Genomic DNA, 21340 nt, shown 5'->3' on the forward strand with positions numbered 1-21340 from the left:
GGCCATGAGCGAGCTCTTCCAGCCCACCATCACCCAGATCATCAAACACATCGGTAGGTCCTGGGGGCGGCAGCACCCTGCCTGCCAGAGCCCCCGTCCCCCCTGTCCCTGGGACCCCAGCACCCTGCGGTGGCACCCCCGGCCCTGCCCGACACCCCCTTCCCCCCCCCCAGACGACCTCCTGAAGAAGCCGGAGGTCCAAGGCATCAAGTTCCTCTTCCTGGTGGGGGGCTTCGCCGAGTCGGCCATGCTGCAGCGCGCTGTCCAGGAGGCCTTCGGCCCCACCTGCCGCGTCATCATCCCCCAAGACGTGGGGCTGACCATCCTCAAAGGAGCCGTGCTCTTCGGCCTCGACCCCACCATCGTCCGCGTCCGCCGCTCCCCCCTGACCTACGGCGTGGGGGTGCTCAACAAGTTCGTGGAGGGGAAGCACCCACGGGAGAAGCTGTTGGTGAAGGAGGGCAAGAACTGGTGCACCGACATCTTCGAGAAGTTCGTCGCCGTCGACCAGTCCGTGGCGCTGGGGGAGGTGGTCCAGCGCAGCTACTGTCCGGCCCGGCCGGGCCAGCGCAAGACCATCATCAACATCTACTGCTGCGCCACCGATGACGTGGTCTACATCACCGACCCCGGCGTGCGCAAGTGCAGCACCATCAGCCTGGAGCTGGAGGCGCTGGGCGACGCCGGCAGCCCGACCCGCGGCCGCCGCGAGATCCGCGCCAGCATGCAGTTCGGGGACACGGAGATCAAGGTCACCGCCATGGACATCCGCACCTCCAAGACGGTCCGGGCCACCATCGATTTTCTCTCCAACTGAGCCCTCCTCCTCTGCGGGACAGGGACCCCGAGAACCTGCCACCTGCTCCGGCCCCCCACCAGCACCCGCTTTGGGCTCCGGCCCCATGGGACCCCCGCGGGCCTGAGGAGCCAGGCAGAGGGAACGAGCGGCTGGCGGCCCCAGCTGAGCCGTAAGGCTGCCAGCAGACCCTGCTGCACCCCTTGCAGCTCCCCTTCTCATGGGACACCCCCCAGACGCTCCCCAGGTGCCGCCGGGTAGCGCAGCGCCGGGGCCCGCACCTCCTGCGGTTGGGGGCCGACCATGGGAAGGGGGGAACGAAGCCCCGGCACGGCCGAGCGGGGCAGGGGCATCGCTGCCTGGCCAAGCGGGGGCCGGGGGCTCAGGCTGCCCCCCAAGCGCAGGCAAGGACCACTGCCGCAGCCCCCAGCACCCCCAGCTCCTGAAAATACCAATGCAGATGCTTTCTATAACCCCACATTTCTATTTTTTTATATATATATATATATATACACACATATATATATATATGTATACACACACATACACATTTTGCACGTCGCCTGAGCAGCTGGCATCGCCCGAGCAGCAGAGTTTGACGGGGCCAGCACGGGGAGGATGGGGCAGGGGCACAGGACACAGGGGTAGTGGCCCACCCTCAGCCTCTCCCCTAAACCCCTTTTAACTGGAGGTGGGAGCATTTTGCAGCAGGAAACCCCTCGCCCCAGTCAGGGCCCAGCCGGGTTTATCTGTGTCCGCAGGGACAGGCTCACGTGGCCCCTCACACCCTGGGGGTGCACAAATAAATGGCTGTGACCCCCACACCTCCCTGCCCGGCCCTGGGAGCCTCTGCAATCCTCCCCGCCCTCTGTTTTTATATAACATTTTTATATATGGTTTTAATAATGCTCCTGGGGGGTTTAACGGGGCAAACTGAGCTCCAGCCCCTTCTCAGCTGAAGTTTGTTACTTCTGTAGGTTTTTGTACTTAAAAAACCCACACACATACACACAGACGTGTATATATATCTCTATCTATATATTTATATATATATATAGGCACATAAAGCCTCCTGTTGCTTTCAAAACTGAGCCAGCTCTCCTGGTCCTTGTACCATGGGTCTTACTGGGGAAAAAAAAAAGGAAAAAAAAACAAGAAAGGAAAAGCAGGAGACTAAGGCGATGGCTGCGACACGAGGAGGTGGGTGGGCACGGCCCCGGGGACGAGCACTGCCATGGGGGCACCGGCCCCACAGGCACCAGGTACCTCCCGCTGCCGGCTCCTGCCCCGGCCCCAAATCCCAGGAGGCACAATTTCCCCCTGGGGGGCTCAGCTGGGGCCCCGCCGCCCCCAAATGCCCCCTCCCTGGGGGAGGACGGGGGAGAAAAGCACGGGGAAAGCGGCAGCCGGAGGCAGCAAGCGGGATGCCGCCCTGAGGCTGCGGGCAGGGATGCTGCAGCAGGCGGGGAGCCCCTCCGGCACTTCGGGGCCCCCCCGACCCCACTGCGGGGAGGGCGGGCGTGCTGCTGCGGCAGTGGCGGCTGGGGAGGGGGGGAAGCAGCAGCTCACCGCCAGCTCCGTGGTTGCCCCTGCGCTGCGGCCCCCAGGGTGGGGGGGTTGGGTGGATTTCTTCTTTTTTTAAATTTGAGCTTCGTCCTCAGGAGCCACGCGGGGGGGGGGAAGGGGGGGGACTAGTCGAAGCCGTGCCAGTCGCTCTGCTCCGAGTCGTACTCCAGCTCCGCGCCGATGCAGCGCACCCCATCCAGAAGCATCGGCGTGCCGTGGTGCCGGTCTGCGGGACAGGAGGGGCCGGTGGGGATGGGGACAGAGCCGGGGTGCAGCCACATCTCGCCTCAGGCCGGCCCGGGGGGTGCTGCTTCACCTCTTTGAGAGCCCTTTCGGGGAGTTTTCAGGCTCACGGGTGCTTGTCCTCCCTCCCGCGGTCCCTGCACAAGGGATGCTGGCACCCAGGGGTGCTGGGAGACACAGGGACGCTGCACCCTGTCCCCAGGCTGGGACACAGCAGGGGGGACGCAATGAGATAGTGGGGGGATGCCGCGGAGCGAACTGCCAGCCCCACCGGGTACAGGGAGCCCGGGACCGGCCGCATGGAAGGTGCCAGTGAACGCAGGCACCGTGTCACACCCCGGGGAGGAAGCTGTGCTACCAAACGCTGCGCTAATTAGTGAACCCAAATTAGGCAGCGAGGCGGGGAGGAAAAAAATTAAAATTGAAGTGCTGTCTGAAAATCAGCCGTGGCTGGAAGAGAGGGCGAGCCCCCGGCGCCGGGCTTGGGGTGAGGAGGGGTCCAGGGGTGGCCCCACCCGGCAGCCCCGCTCCATGCACCCCTTCAACCAGGGGGAGCCCCGCAGCCTCGCCCCCCGGGCGAGGGATTTTCAGGGTGAAAGTCATCCGGTTTAGACAATTTCACAGAAATGTCCACCAGGTGGGGAACGTCTGCAGCGGCTGAACTGGGAGAGCTGGAGGAGGTGGGCTGGAGGGGAGGAGCAGGGACCGGGGGACACGGGGAGAGAGGAGCAGGGTCCACACGGGGCTCAACCGCGCACAGCAGCAGCCCCGGCTCCCCAGAAAGCAGCGGGTCTCCAGCCAGGCCTGTGAGCCATGCCGGGGAAGGAATCGCTGCTCCGAAACCCAAGAACAGTGCGAGGCCCCCGCGCCACTGCCCGCCTGCAGACCCTTACCCATGACGCGGGCTTGTACCATGACCTTGACGCAGGCGCCTTCGCCGGCCTCGCTGGCCAGGACCATCTCCTCCTTCAGGACCCCCTCCTTGTGCGCCGTGTACTCGCACTTCACGCTGTAGCCTGGGGACAGAGACCCTGCGAGCCATGCTCCGGCTGCAAGAACTGCCTGCACCCTCCCGACCCTGCCTGCACCCTCCCGACCCTGCCTGCACCCTCCCGATCCCACCCTTCCAGCCCCACGGACACAACACGCCGCCCTGCCTGCAGTGCCCTAGCCAGGCAAACACCCAGATCTCCCCCAGCCAGAACACCCCTGCCAAAATTGCCATGTCTTCCTCCCCGCGGAGCGGAGAGAACATGGAACCCCCCAGAGCCCCCAGATCATACGGGGTGAAGGCTGGCCCCGGCCCCGCGCCGGACAGAGCTGGCAGGACCGAAGGAGGCAGGTTTTTTTTCCACTCCGGATCAAAAGCAAAGCACAGTGTAAAAATAAAGGAGAGGCAGAAAATTAAAGCAGCTGCAGCAAGGCATTAGTCAAACCCCGGCGCGGGGGGCACGAGCACGCTGCGAGCACGCGGCCGGGCAGCCCCGCACGGCTCACAGCGAGGCACCGCGACGTGGCTGGCGCGGCGGGGTGCTGCAGGGGCACAAAGAAAAGAAATAAAAATGCGCTGAGCATCATCCAGGCTCCAGAGCGCACGTGGCAGCCGGCTCCGTGAGCTCAGCCCCGGGGCGCGGAAACACCGGCCGTGCGCGGAGCGTGCGGTGGGACGGAGGAGAGCAAAGCACTGACGGGCATCCCGAATTTTCCCCCCGCCTGCTCCTCCGAGTCCCTGGCCCGGCGTGGGGCTCGGGCCCCCAGCAAGGGGCCGAGGAACCCGAGGGCAGCTCAGGGAAGGGAAATGGTTTCTCTGCTCGGCTCCATCTTAAACCGGGATGAAAGGTTGTACCTGGAGGCAGGAGGGAGAAGCGGTGGCAAAACCACCTGCTTCAGAGCGCCAGGAGCGCCCGGAGCACCCGTAGCTCCAGCCCATTCTCACCCTGATCTGTGCCTGATCGCAGCCCCACCATGGCTGCCACCGCAGCCAGGAGCCGGGCACCGCGCTCCGCCCGGGCCGGGCGGCCCCGGAGCTGCCGGCAGCGCAGGGACCGGATTTGGCCCGTGGCTGGACAAAGCTGGTAAGCTCCATCCCTGCCCACAGCCGGGGTGCAGGAAGCAGAGCCTCCAGGGGAGCCCCGGCTGCCGCCAGGAAGCCGAGAACCCCGGGGACAGACACCGCTGAACCTCCGTGGGGCACTGATCTCCTCCAGGTCCCATCGGAGCCACTCAGGGTCCCCCAGGGGCTCCTTTCCCCAAAGCCTTGTGAACCCTGGCCCTGAGCCCAGGCCAGGCGTGCCAGCCCGGGGTGGGAAGCTTCAAGCAAACAAAGCTTAAGTGCTTTGCTGGGCCGGGGCCAGCGGCAGCGCGGGAAGAGCCGCAGCACGTCCCTGCCCACCACAGCCCCGCTCCCGGACCCTCGGCTGCCGGGAGGCAGCGAGCCGCAGCCCCGGGGAGCCGGTGGGGACGGGGATGCGGGAAAGAGCATCCACCGGCTGCTTGTCAACCAGAGCCACCGGCACAGGACCAGCTGCGGGGCTCCAAGGTGCTTTGCAGCCTGCCGTGTCGCCGGAGCGGAACCTGTGTCCCCGAGATGGCTGCCACCGAGCCCGGCATGACGCTTGGCTGTCCCAGCCGCTGTGCCGGAGCCACTGTGCACAACCCCGCTGCGGGCTGCGACCGAACCCGCGCTGCCGGCGCGGATGGGACGGACCGAGCAGGACTGAGGGCTCGGAGAACTGGGACGGGGACAGGGAAGGACAGGGACGGAGGAGGGGGCAGAGCAGCCAGCGGGACCCCCAGCCCTGCAGCCGTGTTCCCAGGGTGCTGCCGTGTGCCCGGCCCCCAGCACGGGCTCGGATGGGGCTGAGCCACCGCAGACAGGGCACAAAGCAAAACCCAGGTAGCGCCTCTGGGCAGACCCGCCTCGAGGGCTTACAGCGCAGGGAGTTATCCTCCTTCCCTCTACGACGAGAGAATTAGGAAGAAGCCCGGAGACAGACGTGGAGGCGACCCCCCCTCGGCTCCAGCCTCTCCTTTAGGCAGACCCTCGGCGCAGGCAGAGAGCAGACAGAGCAAGTGCTAAAAATACCAGCACGTCTGGACTCTGTTCAGCAGGTTCCTGGATTAAAATGCTACAAAAGCCGCTCTCCACGCGCACGGGTCGGGCTCGGGCCTCTCCCGGCAGGTGCAGTGGAAACGCAGATTCCTCCTGCATGGGGTAAGGCTCTCCGACACAGCGCCGCGGGAACGGCAGGGGTGCAGCCACCCTGGGCAGTGGCGGGACCGAACACCACCCTCATCACGAGTGGCTGCAGTGGGACTTGTCCCCAGAGCCCTACGGGCCAGGGGCAGCCCGGTGGGCCTGCCACCCCCCTCCCCGTGCTCAGGGGAAGGACGAGGCTTGGTGTTTGGAAAGGAAGCACTTGGGAGGACACTCACTGGTCGAGTTCCCACCCCAGCAATAAAAGGCATCCCTGGGCTCCCCGAGCCCGGCAAGGGCTCAACCCGGACAGCCACGGGTGCAGCCGGGAGCAGGGGGCTGCCAGCTGCCTCCCACCCCACGGGAGCGCTGGGTGCGTGCTCCCCACGGGGCCCCGGCATGAGCCAGACACCCCTGCCACCCCCACGGGCACCGAGGGGCACATCTGGGGTCGGCAGACCCCCGGGCCGGGCAGTGCCCCCCTGGCTCACCGCTCACCCCTCGCCGGCTGCGTGGGAGCAGGGGCGGGATCTGGGACCCAGCGCAGGGGGGCAAAGGCGGGGTGCGAAGCGGGGGGACCTTACCTTCTGGCAGGGGGGTGATGCCGATGACTCGGAGGTTGAGGTTGGGGAGGGGAACGGCACAGACCTCCTTCCCCAGCCGCTGCACGGGGGGCAGGAGGAACGTGATCTCGTACTTGTGGAGGATCTTCAGGAATCCCACCTGCAAGAGGGGGGGGACACGGCGGGGGTCACGCCATGCCTCGCGTGGGTGCCAAGCCGTGGCGGGAGGTGGTCCCACGCTATCGTCGCCCCGTCTCGTCCTCCTCCATGTCCCACCCTGAGGCAGGGACCCACCAGCATCGGGCACCCGAGAGCCCACGGGAAGGTGGGGGGCAGCAGCCGTGGGGGGCTGTTTCCTAAATAAGTGGGAAAACAAACACGTCTATTTTGGCTGCACAAAGCAAGCAGCAAAAATAACCAGTTCTGGGCGAAGCCCCGGGAACAACCACCTTCGGTGTTGTGGGAGCAGAGACGAATTTTCCCAGCGTAAGCCGAACGCGTTTGGCTGCCATTTCTGGTCTCTAGAAGCCAAGACGTTTCCAAGCCCGTGCCTTCAGGCCTCATTTATCCACTGCCGCGATGAAAACCAGAGCCCTTTTGGAGCCAACCGCCTCCGGAGCGGGACCGCCTCCGGAGCGGGGTCCGTCTCCGTCACGCTCAGAAAAAGCCATTTTGGGAAGGGAGCAGCAGCGGGAAGCTCCGGACGCGCCTGCAAACCCTCCCCTGCGGCAGAGGTCGGGGCACAGCCAGGATCCAGCACAGCCGAGAGGGCAATCCCTTCCTGGGGACCCCGGGCACCCAGTGCTCGCCCACTGCCACAAACCCCGCCACAGGCACGACCCAGCGGGCACCCGCTGTCTTCCACGCGCGTACGCGCAGCCTGCGCCAAGCGGCACATCACCACCACCACACAAATACATACGTAATACACACGCAGACGTATATCCATACGCGCACGGCTGTAAAACGCGCACCACACGCTCGCACATGCCTGGCCGCCAGCAGCTCCGAGGCATGACTGTGACACAGAAGCGACGATGCGCAGCTTTGGCGATTTTAAGGCCGCGGAAAGATGTTTGGTGACCGGCACTAAAGAGCCTTTTCCCCACAGGGGAGAGGATGAGGGCCTCCTCCTGCCTCTGAGATGTGGGGCAGGTGCACAGGCAGCGCTGTGGGGTGCAGGGTGCGCCCCCAAATCTGTCCAGAAGGAAGAGCTGCACGGTTAAACGCCGCACAGACCCACGCGGCTCCGGCACGCCGAGCTGGGCGCGGGTGGCTGCCAGCACCGAGCCGGTCCCGCTCTGCCGCCCGGGCTGGCAGCACAAGGGCAGCAGGCAGCTGCCCCCCTTCCCCGGAGAGGCACGTGCAGTGCCGGGGCGCCCGCGGCACGCTGCACGGCACGGGTGGGAAAAATAATAACAACCACCCACAGATCGGCAATTGCTAAGCAATTTACTGCCGTTTTTAGGGCGATAACATCATCCGCCCGATACAAATAACTGACTCAGAGCTGAAAGGGAGTTTCAGATTGCTCTGCTGCACCAACGCCGGAGCAAGCCCGACGCTCTCCAGGGGCTTATTTCTTGGGAGAAAAGGGCCTCCAAAGGAGAGGCTGGGACGGAGGGGCCGGCTTCACACCAGGTGAAGTAGCCACAGAGGACTGGTGACCTGCAGCTCTGAGTCACCGCCAAGGAGCCCGTCTCACACCCAGACCCCGCTGCCACCAAAGCCCACGGCGCGCCGGCACCAAAGCCTCCGCTCCCGGCACCCAGCCGTGCCGCGTGGGGCGAGCAGCTGTGGAAGGGGCAGGCAGCGCACACTGGGGTCTGCAAACCTGCCGGGATGAAACGCAGGGTGTCGTTAGGGATGGCTTGCTGTCCCGCTGCCGTCACCGGCCGCCGGCATGGTTTGGGAGCCACCGTCAAACCCGAACCTGCACTAACACCCTCCCACGGCCGCAGGCATGGGGCCGGCGGGCAGCACGGAGAAGCCACAGCACTGCTGGCACACAGGGCGAGACCCAGCTCAGTCTGTCCCCCCAGAACAGGGGCAGAGGAGACAGTGCCACGTATGTCCCTCGCCCGGGCGCAGCGGGGCCGGCGCATCCCCCAGCCCACCCCGCCAGGACTGGGCTCTGCTGCTCGTGACCCCGCTTTCCAGAGGGGCCTGGTCCCACCCCAGCCCGTCGCTCCTGGTCTGACGGCCCCACGCACGCTGCCCAGATCAGGCAGCGGCAAGAGGGGCTGGGGATCCCCCCTGGCCAGCCCTGAACCTGACCCCTCGCTGGCAGAGGCTGGATGCAGCCGCAGGAGTTTGGTGCTCAACGGGTGAATCCGGAGCAAAGCACCCACGTTTATACCTGTGCCCTCAGGAGTATTGCAGCCAGCCGTGGGGAGTTCTTGGGGTGCTCCAGGCCCCCCTGGGCACACCAGGGAGCTAGCGGGGCCAGAAACACCCCCAAATCTGAGAACTGTGACAGAGATGGAGCAACGCCTGGAGGGGCTGCAATGGACACCCCCCTGGAGCAGGCAGAGCCATGGGCAGCAGAAGCTGCAGGCAGCAGGAGCCCCACAGCTCAGGGGGCTATAACAGAAAGTACTGGAGGGTCTCCCAGTCCCCCAGGGCCCCCAGGACAGACCCAGCCCCACTACCAGGTGCGGGGACAGGCCAGGGTGGCACCGGTACCCGTCTCGTCCCCCAGGTCCCGGCTCCCACCTTGACGAGGAAGCTGCCGTCCTTCTCCTGTGTCACCATCACTGCCGAGTCGTGGAGCTTCTCATCGAAGTGCACGTGGCCGTGGGCCCCCTCGGCGGGCTGGCTGGGGGCGAAGCGCACGCCCCCCCCCTTCGCCTTGCTGCCTGCGTGGGGAGCAGAGGACAGAGCCCGGGGGTCACTCCCTGCCCGCCTGGGATGCACCCCCTCCGTCCCCAGCTCCGTGTCCCCCCACAGCCCCCGGGGACGGGCCGAGGCCGGAGTGTTGTTGGACACGGAGGGGCTTCCCCAGTTTTCCCTCTGCTCTCATTTCAGAAATGCCACAGGCTGGGGAGGGGGCACAGGGACACCGGTGACCAGTGGCCACAGCAAGCTCACCCCCCAAGCAGAGGGGAGCGCAGGGACCTGCCACCAGCCGATGCCCAGAGGCTGCGAGGGTCCCGTCCGCTCCCCGGGCTTGGCACCATTTGCTCGCTCCCACGATTTTCTCGGGGCAGGGCAGCAGGATGAGCAGAGACACGGGCTGTGCTGGGAAGGGAGCCCAGGTGGGACAAAGAGAGGGGAGAAGGACAGCTTCCCCAAGGAAGATATTCCTCCCACATGTCGCGGGGTGCTGCACAGGGCTGTCCGGGGCTGCAAACGTGGCCAACATGTTGGGGAGCAAAGCCTGAGGCACCCCAGGGAAACCCAAAAACACAACGGCCCTGCCAGGACGGGCATTCGCCTGGGGACACCGAGGTCCCCACAGCCAGCAGGAGCCCGCACAGAGTCACAAACACTACGTGCCCTTTTGCTTGCACCTTTGCAACACGTTCTCTGCAAGCTTCCACAAAAAAAAAAAACAGTCTCTCCTCTTCCTCCTCCTCCACAGTACACCCCAAGAAACCCCCCAGTCCGGCCGCTGATTGCATCCATCTGGCAGCGGCCGGGAGCAGATTGCCGCCTCCTTAAAGAAAAGGCTCTTTGTGCCTCGGCAGGCTGGAAACGCCGGAGATTTAATAACTCGGCATTGTTCAGCCGGAACAGCTCGGCAGAAATCCCTTCCCCGCACGCAGGGGAAAACAAGAGACTCAGCCGCTTGCAGAGCGACGTGGCTGCGGTGGGGAAGGGGATGCAGATGGGACCCTCCCCACCGAAACGCAGGCAGCCCCCCGTGACAGGCCACAGCCCCCCTCTGCCCCACAGGGCCTTTATGGGTGCTGCAGGGCAGGACAAGCCCAGGGACTCACATGGATCCCGTACACCGGCTGGGAGCTGTGGCGACGGACAAGGTCCCAGCCTGTGGTTGCCACCTGGTATCCCGATGCCAGCGCTGGGCTCAGACAAGCCAAGCCCTGACGCCTGCCAGGAGACTGGCAGGGAAAATCCCAAATATGCGTCTTCGTCACACGGCGCTTGGAGGCAGCGCGGCCGATGCCCGGCATGGAGCCCGGGAAGGCAGGAGGCCCTTGGGGACGAGCGACTCCGGAGGGCACCGAGCCGCCGTCCACCCGGGCAGCCGCGGCACTCAGCTAGCCCCCCGGCACGGTGTGTCTGAAGACACTCTGGAGAGACGGAGGTCGGGGAAGGCGAAGGTGGCAGCTGGGCACCGTGGACAGCTGTCCCGGGAACCGGGTGACCCGCTGGCATGCACCCCGGTGACCTTGAGAGGCTGCACCGCCCGTCCCGGCTCACGAGGGGCCACCAGGGACGGTCCTCGTGCTGGCAGGAGGGGACAGAGCCCAGAAGGGTGACGGTGGTACCTCCGCAGCGCCGGGTGTGTGGGGCACTCACCCACGCAGGATGCACCGTGGGTCAGCCAGCATGGAAATCTCATTAGGGGCAAATGTGTGTCCTGCGCACAGCCAGCAGGGAGGGGAGGCACAGGCAGAGGTACAGGCAGAGGCTCCATCAGGCAGGGGCTGGGCAGAAAATCACACCAAGTTGGCATGTTTTATCTCGAGTCCCCACATCCCACCACAGTCATGGCAGGAGGGTCACCAAGACCTGCCAGACCCCACGTGGTCAGCGTGCTGGCAGCCAGTCAGGTGCCACGCTCCCTGGGAACCCGGGGGGTGGGTCTGGGGGTCCGACCCACACGGGCCACGGGAGGGCGGGGAGGAAGCCTGCCTTGCACGTGTCGGCAGTGATCGCAAGCCCTGGAAGCAGATGCCACCTTCAGAGTCACCACGTCCCCCCCCAAAAGGAGGGTGTCTGGGCCCCAGCGTCCCCAGGGAAGCACGGGGGGCTCAGGGCTCCCCCAGCATGCTGCTCCCCCCAGGGTCCCCCACGCTGCCAGGAAGACGGCAACCCAGAGCAGGCAACCTGCCTGTCCTTTGGCATCACCACCAAGGGACCACTCGCCTGGCCCTCGTCCCACCGGGAAGCCAGAGGAAGCTTCACCGCCAGTGGGAGGAAAGCCCCTGGGATGGAGCCGTCGCGTGGCCCCACTCGCCGGCAGCGGGGAAGGAGCCACGGAGGCCGGAGCCACGACAGGGTGCACAAAGGGAGACGAAATCACGCCCAGCAGCAGCACAAAGAACCTCTTCGGTCTTTGTCTTGGTGCGGCGGAGAGCCGGCTGCTGCTGCCGCAGGGCAAGACACACCAGCAGCCTTTTGGGGTCCCCTCCTGGCACTGCCAAAGCACCCAGCTCCCAGAACCTGGCACTGCCAGAGCCTTTCAGGGTGGCAGCCAAGGTCCGGGAGAGGCTGGGAGCACCCCAGGAGCATCCGGCACCCATTGCCTCCCGCAGCAGCCTTGCCTGGGGCGGGGGGTGCCGGGGGTTGTGCCCATCATCAGAGGGGGAACCACAACTGAGCGGTGCCAGCAGCGTCCCACCAGAGCCCCCACCCTGCTGCAAGCCCCCTCAGCAGACAGTCGCTTGCAACTCGTAGTGGAAAAACAGCGGCAACATCCCCCCGGACATCCACAGCCTCCAACCCGCTGGGCTGCTCCCTGGGCCCAGAGCGGGCAGCTCTGGGCTGCCCCTGCACCCCCGGCTGCGGGCAGAGGGACCCCCAGTGGGGCCGCAGGCAGAGGGGCTTCACTGGGAAGGAGCATCAAACCTGGAGCCTGGGGCAGGCAGCCTGGGAGGGGACACGGGGCGGGCAGGCAGGAGGGAGACCCCGGGGACTCACCCTTGCCAGCCGTAGCCATGTGTCCCCGCAGCAGACGTCCTTGCGCGAAACTTCAAAGGCACGGGCAGGAGGCCATCCTCCAGGGCCGCCGCCGCTCCCGAGCGCCGGAGCTGGGGAGGGAACGGGCAGGGTTAGGCAGGGGCAGGCAGAGCCGGGGAAGACAGTCGCTGCCTCCGGCCGGGTGCCAGGACCAGCCGAGCACCACGGATGCGACGGCACGGCACGGTTGCGACTCCGGCACTGCTCCGGCACAGACCTGCCGGGGAGGAGCCTGCCTGCAGCTCGAGAGCGTCAGGCAGCCCGGCTTTGGGCAGCAGCGGGCAGCACGCCAGGGCCTGCGCCCAGCCCTACCCCGTAGGCAGGGCAGGAGCAGCAGCAGGACGGGCAGCCCCTCTGCCCGCTCCATCACGAGCCCATGGCATGACCCGGCCAGCCCCGGCTCCTGCTCCGCCAGCTCCCTGCCTGGGAAAGGGAGGATTCGCACCCCGGCACAGCGGCCGGGACAGGACCCCCGCGTCTCCCAGGCATCAGCACAAAGCAGAGTGCACCCCATGCCTCAGTTTCCCCATTTTTTCCCCCCCTCTGCGAAGGCTCCGGCAGCCGCTACAGTGAGCCCCGAGCTGGGGAAGCCTTAGAGGACCCCAAACCCGGAGGCCCCCAAAGCCCCTTCCCCAGACCTGCCAGCACAGCTCCCACAGGAAAAGCCGCTCTCTCCGGCCCAGCTGATGCTGTCTCCCCAGGGCTGCGCTCCCGCAGCAGCCCCACAGGATAATGGGGGGCCCACCAGCACTCCCAGCCCAAGGGTCGGCACTGCCCCTGCACGCCGCCCACCTCCTGCCCGGGGGTTTGGGATCCAACACCCCAAAGACCCCTTTGATGGAAGCTGAGGCTCAAACCTCCTCCCTGGGGCCCACCCAGCCCCGCCACCCCACAGGAGGCCATGGGAGCCCAAACACGGGCTGGGAACACTGGCGGGCACCCTGTCCCACCGCCGGGCACCCGAGGAGTCCAGCAGCAGGAGGCAGGTGCCCGAAATGGCCCTGGCAGCAGCCTAGTGCCGAGCACAGAGAAATTCATGGAGAAAGGATCAACAGCGTCAGCCTTGAGGGGAAAATAAGATTTAAAAAAAAAAAAAAAAAAGCAGAGCTGAAAGGGTGGGGAGCTTCTCTGGCGGCCGGGGGGGCACAGACCCTCACCAGGGCCTCCACACCCCTGGTGCTGCTGCCCAAAAACAAGAGCTCCAGCCTGGAAAAGTGCCAGGAGGGAAAAGCCCAGGATTTGGGGATGCCTCGAGAGGTGCGCCAGGGACATGGAAACGTGTCCGTGGGCAGCGTGGGGTGGGAGGAGAGCCCAGAACGGGACATGGCTCCACAGGAGGGTTGGGGCAAGGGGGGAGCACGGGGCAAAGTGGGAGGCTGGCAGCGGAGGGCGCGGGGACCGGGGTGGGCACCACACCTGGGCTCGCAGTGGGGGCAAACACGGGGCCCACGGGCTCCCCATGCCCTTGAGGGAGTCAAGACCAACGGCCGGCCGGCAGCCCCGGTGTGGCAGACACCCCACAGACCCCACCGACAGTCCCACGCTGCCGAGCCCCGCTGCCGGCACGCCGGGCAGTGGGTGCCCAGCGCTCAGCCCCTCCCAGGGCTCCCCGGCGCCCCCAGGCCAGGGGCGAGCGGCAGTAAGGAGGCGGCAGCGCTGACGCAGCCTCCGCACCCGAGCTGCACTGGGTGGCCCCAATCTGCCTCCGCCATCACCCGCGTGGCCTCGGTCCCCGTCACGCGTGGGTGTCCTCCCCCCGCCCCCCCCGGTGTTTTCACGCCCCGTCGGCTCAGCCCCGATGCTGCAAGAGGTGAGGTGGAGATGGGCCCCTGGCCTCGGTGTTCCGCTCTGCGCAATGGGCCAGCGGAACGGCTCGGGCGAGCATCCTGCCCCAGCCCACCGGGACCGGGAGACCGGAGACCTTACCGGGACGGTTATGGCGAGAGGGGTCAATGCGGAGGGGACAGTCCGGAGGACCCCTGCCCTGCCCTGCCCTGCCCTGCCCTGCCCTGCCCTGCCCTGCCCTGCCCGGCCCGGCCCGGCCCGGCCCCGCCACCCCCGTCGCTCCCTCCCTCCCTCCCTCCCTCCCTCCCTCACTCACCCCAACCGGTGCGACCAGGACGCCGCCGCGCTCCCCGCTCCCCGCTTCCCACTACCGGAACACGCCCCCCTCCCTCCCATTGGCCCCGACACACCCTTCGCCGTCTCCACTGGTCCGCCCTCTCAGCGGTCACGCCTCCCCGCCACGCCCATCGGCTGCGGCTCCGGCGGCGCTGCTTCCCGAGCGGCCCAGCAGGGTAAGGTCGTCTCCAAGGGGCGGGACTGTCGCTAGGGGGCGTGACGAAGGGCTGGAGCAGCCAATAGGGGACGGGCGCGCACAGCGGCGGGGCGCCATGTGTGGGCAGCGCGCGGCGGAGTGGAAGGGAGGCACCCGCCCGGTGCCCCCTCCCTGGCCACGCGGTTGCCATGGCAACCTATCACTGCCCGCCAGTCTGGGCTCCGCGGACCCCGAGCGCCTCGGGTCGGGCCGGAGCCACTGCCGGCGGCCTCTGGCGGGAACGGGGGGAAACGGCTGGGAAATCCCCACTGGCAAAATCCTCATTTTCAGGGTATTAAAAAAAAAAACCCAAAAAACAACCAACCAAAAAAAAACCCCGAAAGAGTAAAACGCACGGTGGCAGGGCTGGCCCCCGGGAGCGGGGCCGGCGCCGGGCCGGCCGTGGACGGGGGCGATGCTTTGGTGGGCCGGGGCTGGACTCTGCCCAGGGCTCAGGCTCTGCCACGGCTCGGCCACGCCGGCTTGGTGCTGCCACCATCTTCCCCAGCAGATTCCCTGTTCTCCCAGGCCATCAGGCAGCTGGGCACTGAGCTGGGGCACTGGCATGGCAGCTGGGCAGGGCTGGCTCATCCCACCACATCCCATCCCATGCCATTCCATGTCATGCCATCCCATCCCATTTCATGCCATCCCATCCCACGCCATCCCATCCCATCACATCCCTTGCCATCCCATGTCATGTCATGCCATCCCACCCCATGCCATCCCATGCCATCTCATCCCATGCCTTGCCATGTCCTCCCACGCCATCCCATCCCACGCCATCCTCTGGAGACAGCCCTGAGGCTCCAGACAGCCAGCGCTCGGCCCACCCAGCCCGGCTGAGCTCCCAGGCTCTGGCTGTCCCCGTCCGAGCCTGTGTGTCCCTTTGCCGGTGGGACAGAGCACAGGGAAGGGCCATGGTCTCACCGAGGGGACGGCGAGGCACCAGCAGGGATGGAGGGAGCTGGCTGTCAGGGGTGTCGAGGGTGGGAAAGGCAGCCGGGACGCATCCCTGCCAGGAAAACACCACCGGTTCCTTTCCAAAGAGCACGTCTGTCCGCCTGGGAATGATGGGGGAAGGCAGCGGCCCCCCAGCGCAGGCAAGAGCCGTCCTGCGGGGGAGCAGCAGGCAGGCAGCTTGGCGAGCAGGCAGGGATGGGTCTCACAGGCAGGGCCGCAGGGCCAGGGGACACGGCCCACCCCTGGGGCTAAGCTGACCCCTGCCCTGGCAGCCCTGGCTTCAACTGTGGCCTCCAGCTGCCGAAACGCTTAAACCAGCGGCGCTCTGTTCCCAGGGAGCTGCCGGAGCCCCAGCTGCGTCCTCGCCTCCAGCACGCGTGACGCCACACACAGCTCAGCCCCGTGGGAAGGGACACGCGGAGCCCAGCTCGCCGCTCCGCTGGGACACACCACACACCCACGCGTTGGAAAAAACAACTGTTTTTTACCCTAAAAGGCTGCAGGTGACCCAAAGAGCTTTGGATAAGGGATTAAATCCCAGCCTCTGCCAGCGCACGTCTCCCCGGCCCGCGCAGCTCAGCGGCGTCCGCACGTTGCCGACCAGCTGGGAAATAACTACCCCCAGGCTGGGGCAGGCGGGACCCCCGCAGCGACTCGGCCTTGCAGGGAGGTCCCCAAGCAATGACCTGGCTTTTTAATTACCAACATGCAAGGCAAAGGAAGGAGGGACTGTTGCCATCGGTGGGCACGAGCGGGTCCCCGAGGTGGGTGCGGGGTCCCTACTTCTGCATCTGCATTTTCTAACCTCTGGCTTTTTTCCTTGAGAGTCCGTCCTGGGAACTGGGGCAACTGGGAGGCACTAAGACGGCTCTTCCAGCTCAGCAGGAGCTCCCACGGAGGCAGGGCGCAGCCCTGGGCGAGGGTCCGCTGGGCAGGTGAGGGTCCACTCACCGCTGTTGGCACTGGGCTTCCTGCAGACGCCGGCTGAGGTCGTCTATCCGCACATTCTTGAGGTGCAGCAGCTGCTCCAGCCTCCCCACCTTCAGTTGCAGGATCTGAGCAGAGCCCCCCACACACCCCCTCAGCTTGGTTTGGGGGGTGGGAGGCACATCCATCCACCCCAGAGGGGCCCCGTGGGGGGCCAGGGCCTGCCTGACAGCCAGCAGCAAGAAGGGGGGGCATAGGGGGACATGGGGAACTCGGGGCCAGGCTGATGTGGCTGCTGGGGTCACCGAGCAGCATCAGCCACCTTTAACCACAGGGGAAACTGAGGTAGGTGAGCACCAGTGCCAGATTTGGGGTTCTACTCCTGCTCCCACAACCCGCATGGAGCAAGCACTCCCCCAAAACATGGCCTGGATGTCCCAGCTCCCCACCAGGACCTGGTGGCAACTCTTCCCACCCAAGACGCCCCACAACATTCCTTCCCCTCTCTCAAAATTTTACATCTTAGTTGTTTTCCAGCAGAAAAAATCCTGTTTTAGGCAAGGCGGAGCCACTGCCCTGGCTCAGTGCTGAATGAGGCTCTATTTAAAAAATCACCCACTGCCCAGGGTGGAATTAGGGGTGCCCGGGGCCCAGCCTGCAGCCCCGGGCCAGTCCAGGGCCCACGGCAAGCTGCGTGCAGAGTCTGTGCCACTGCGATGCCTGTTCTGCATCACCTGCATTACTACGGGCTGGAAGACTGAACAGAAAGGATGAGGATTGGGAACATTTGGGAATCAGAGATTGATGTGACTGACGTGGGTGTGTGACACAGAGATTGAGGGCACATCCAGGCAAGAAGGATTGAAAGAGAAAGCTGTTCACCCGGGGGGGGCGGGGCGGAGATCTGCCGGCAGAGGCTTTACAAGGGCTTTTACCCAATACATGTCTGCAAAACACTTTCTGCTGTGGAAGGCCACAAGGCCTGCAGGAACAGAACCACATCTTCAGGCCATGCCAAGCTATTGCTGCCTTTCTAGCCTGGTTTTGACCAGACCTTTGTCCTCTAAACCCAGCACGGTACCCAGTGGCCCAGCACTGCCCTGGAGCCGTCAGAGGAGCACCCGAGCCAGATCTTGGCCAGCTGGACCATGGCAAAGCCACCGCCAGGGTGGCCCAGGCCCGAGGGTGCCACCGAAGCCAGGTAGAGACAGGAGGGAGCAACCCAGGAGGTTGACAGCACGAAGCGAACGCCTGTTTGGGCTGCCGTGTACACCACTGTCGCAGGATGGTTGGGGGGGCAAGGGGAGTCTGTCCCTGCCTCGGCGCTGCCACGGGCACAGTCCTTGGCTGGGGTGATGGAGGTTGGGCTCACCTGGATGGTCTCTTGCGCCAGGAGCAGGGCCTGCTCCCTCTCCACCAGCTGCAGGCGGATGCCGGCATCCCCCGGGGGAGAGTGGGCACAGCCATGGAGGCTCTTCTTCACCCTGGGCCAGGAAAGGAAACAACCAGGACAATAACTGACCCCTCCTGCAGTGCTGCTCACAGCCCACGGCGCTCATGTGCTGCCCCACATACCACCGCCCCTGTGGCACAGGGCTCCCCTGACCCCCACAGAGACCCCCGCCCTGAGAGCCCCATCCCTCGAGAAGCCCCCAGGAGGGGCACGTCACCAGCACATGCCTGCAGTGTCCCCACAGAGCACCAGCACCCCTTACCCGGCAGCCCTGGGAGACTCCTGGGCATAGCCTCCTCCCGTCCCACTCTTCGCCTTGGAGTAGCCTGCAAAACACAGCAGTTAGCGCATGATCTGCCCAAACAGCTCTGCCACCGCCACCGGGACACCCCCTTCCAGCAGTGTCTCCTATCCCCACTCAGGGCTGGCCAGGCTCATTATTTGAGTGCCCCAGCACGAGGCAGGGCTGTGTATGTCCCGCTCCAGGGACCAGAAAGGTCACCGTTTGAGGTTTGGACCCAGGGACCCCAAAGCACGGCTGGGATGGGACCCTCCTTCCTGACATGCCACGTGCCGGCCCTACCTGTCTCCAGGTAGCTGACCTCTTCCAGGCCTGCCCGTATGCCTGGCTCCTGCACAGAGAGGAGGAAAACACCTGTCACACCTGGCCACAAACCATGGGTTGCCCCATGGGTGAGCCCACAAACAGCCCCTGTGCAGGGAGGGAGCCTGGCCGGACCCCAGTGTCAGGAGAAGGGGAGACAGGGTACCCCAGTGTGCCCAGCTGCTTGTGCCACCCCTCTCTGAGCGGGGCTGGGGAGCATCAGAGTGGGGGGTTTGCTCCCACAGCAGTGGGAGAGGCCAGTTGAAAGCAGGGGGTTCCCAGTGCGGCTGCTGTGCCGGCTGTGCCAGCGTTACAGCCCAAAGGCAGGGCTGGGATCCACCTGCCTGAATTCCTGCCTGCTTCAGGGCCACAACCCTTTCTGTAGGGAATTCCTCCTCTGACCTGAGCACCAGAGTCACTGGCAGAGGCAGCTCAGCCTGCCCCAACATCTTCGTCTCACACCACAAGGACCAGGATGGTCGTGGGCTGAGGGTTTGCTGAGGGCAGGAGAGAAGGCAGCTGCTGCTGCCGGCCCCGCCCCAGAGCTGCGTGCTCAGCACATGCTGCCAAGCCTCATGCAACCCGACACACTCCCTGCTCCTCTTCAGGGGCCTCACACAAGCAGGGAGTGCGAGGAGGGACGGGTGATGGACAGTGGGAAGGAAGGTGATGGAGACAGCGTCCCCTCTCCTTCCCGGCTCCCAGCGGCTCCTCCAGGGCTGCCCGGGGCCAAGCCAAGGCTGCGGAGAGAGCGGGGCCACCTTCCCACAACAGCGCACAGCTGCCATCTACGGCCGCCGAGCAAGGCCAGCCCTGCCGCCTGCATCACTCCTGGTGGGGTGCTCCTACCCCAGCTCTGCCTGTGTGAGGGGCCCCCAACTCTGAACACCCCACTGCACTTTCCCATGGAGCCACAGATGGGGAGATGGCAGCAGGATCCTCATGATGAGGAGAAAGAGGTGCTCAGGGGGAAAGTGATGCCCACAAGGATGTCTGGAGCTCAGCCCAGTACCCTTGGCCCTGCCCTGATCACACTGACTGCTCTATGCAGTGGCTACTCACCCTCATCGCCCTCAGCCCGTAGCACATGGCACCTACAAACAGGATGTGGCACACCAGGTGCCCCCCTTCCCTCAGGCCCCACCAACCTGGCCGGGGCCAGGCACCGCCTTGCTCTGCTTCTGCTTCTCCTCGATCTTCTGCCGCAGCAGGAGCAGCACCTGCTCCACTGTGCCTGGCTGGCACTGCACAACCTGCCGGATCACGTCAGCTGGGATGGAGAAGTTCAGCTTACTCAGCACTTTCCTAAAAGAGAAGCCAAATGAGCACCCAGGAGAGCAGGGAGGCAGGCACCCCCCCTGTCTGCAGCACCCTCAGCCAGGTCCCAGCTGGCCTGGTCCCCAGTCAGGACAAATAGGGACACTCCGCGGGGCAGCGCTCCCAGTGAGGAGGAGCAGGAGGTCTGCCCGCCCCGCTACCTGTTGAGATGGCCCCAGTTGGCGAGCTTCTGCGGCGTGGAGCTGGTGGGCACGTAGCTGTGCAGCTGCACCATGGCGGGGAAGAAGAATTTCACCACCTCGGCTGCCAGCACTGGGGAGGAGAGGAGGAGAGAGGCTGCGGGAGGCAGGCACTCCGGGACCCCCGGGCCTGCAGGGCCCGGTGGCCACCCCAGCCTAGGCCCATCCCCAGGCCCGGCGCCCCCTAGGCCCCGTCCCGCCGGACACCCGTCCCACCCCCGTCGCTGAAGTCCCGGGCGATGTTCCTGCGTGGCCGGGAGAGCGGCACGGCGTCCAGCCAGCGGTAGAGGGCCCGCGGCTCGCCCGCCGCCCCGCCGCCCGCCATGCGGCGCCCGCACCCCCGCGCCGCGCCGCGTCGCGTCGCGCCGCCATGGCAACGGCCCCGCGGGGCATGCCGGGAGCGCGCGGCCGTCGCCTGGCAACGGGCAGCCCGTGGCGGGGGAGGGAGGTCCGGGGGGGATCGGGGGGCTCTGAGCTATGGGGGGGCCTGGGCCGGGGAGGGGGGCCTGGGGGTCCTGAGCCATGGGGGATTGGGGCTCTGGGGGGCTCAGTGCAGGAGGGGGGTCTAGGGGGTGCAGGACCAGGTTGAGGCAGCCTGTGAGCAACGGAGGGCCCACGACCACGGGGGGGAGGGGGCTGAGCTATGGGGAGACCCTGGGGGGTCAGAGGCAATGTGGAAGACCCTAGGGGTGCTGAGACCCCAGCAAGGGGGTCCTTGAGCTGGAGTCTCAGCTGGGGTCCCCCTCAGGCCCTAGATGGGGGGCAGAACCAAGTCAAGGGGGGCCACAAGAAGTGGGGGAGGCTGGGGGGGCCTGACTGGTGAAGATCCCAAGCAAGGAGGGTCCTCGCTCTGGGAAGGAGCAGGGAGGAGGATGCTGGGGCAGCCCTGTGGTGGACCCCAATGTGGCGGGCGGCTCTGGCTCCCAGTCCTCCGGGCTAAAGGGCAGCTCGAGATGTTGCTCTTGGCAATGGGCACCCTGAGCCTCTGCCCAAGGCCCGCCATCCCCCCCCGGGGGGTGGCTGCTGAGGGGCAATTCCCGGAGGCGGACACCTTAGCTGGGAAGGGCATCTTAGTTGGGATGGACACCATAGCTGGGACTGGGATGGACCCTGCCCTGGGAGGGACATCTTAGCTGGGATGGACATAGGATCACAGAATATCTCGAGTTGGACGGGGCCCTTAAGGATCACCGAGCCTCCCTCCCTGCTCCTCGCAGGGCCACCTAAAACCAAACCGTGTGACTAAGAGCATCGTCCAGACACTCCTGGAGCTCTGACAAGCTTGGTGCCGTGACCACGTGCCTGGGGAGCCTGTTCCAGGGACCGA

The 21340-nt window shown here is 65.9% G+C and overlaps 3 protein-coding genes across 3 annotated transcripts in view; 1 reads left to right on the plus strand and 2 right to left on the minus strand.

Annotated features, from left to right (window-relative positions):
• The window catches only part of HSPA12B (heat shock protein family A (Hsp70) member 12B), a gene marked incomplete at its 5' end in the record, with an annotated part of 11823 nt that extends 10602 nt beyond the window's left edge, over positions 1–1221 (plus strand). The window contains 1 exon segment of the mRNA XM_081998792.1: positions 174–1221. Coding sequence (XP_081854918.1) covers positions 174–817 — 644 coding nt within the window. The 3' untranslated portion in view covers positions 818–1221.
• Positions 1222–1616: 395 nt separating this feature from the next.
• ADISSP (adipose secreted signaling protein) lies at positions 1617–10500 on the minus strand (the record flags this gene model as incomplete). The annotated part of the gene is made up of 5 exons (XM_081998936.1): positions 1617–2588; positions 3499–3621; positions 6386–6524; positions 9080–9379; positions 10306–10500. The coding sequence occupies 5 exons, from the start codon at positions 10498–10500 to the stop codon at positions 2488–2490; spliced, it is 858 nt and encodes a 285-aa protein (XP_081855062.1). The 3' UTR covers positions 1617–2487.
• A 5479-nt stretch (positions 10501–15979) lies between these two features.
• On the minus strand, positions 15980–20447 carry SPEF1 (sperm flagellar 1). Its single transcript, XM_081999394.1, has 6 exons — positions 20230–20447; positions 19975–20086; positions 19666–19801; positions 18463–18524; positions 17812–17923; positions 15980–16567 (listed from the first exon to the last, which is right to left on the minus strand). Exons 1-6 carry the CDS (start codon positions 20336–20338, stop codon positions 16460–16462), a joined length of 639 nt encoding a protein of 212 aa, XP_081855520.1. The 5' UTR covers positions 20339–20447; the 3' UTR covers positions 15980–16459.
• Positions 20448–21340: the final 893 nt, after the last annotated feature.

The sequence above is a fragment of the Phaethon aethereus genome (assembly GCF_964289735.1).
Source record: "Phaethon aethereus genome assembly, chromosome: 4".
Lineage (NCBI taxonomy): Eukaryota > Metazoa > Chordata > Aves > Phaethontiformes > Phaethontidae > Phaethon > Phaethon aethereus.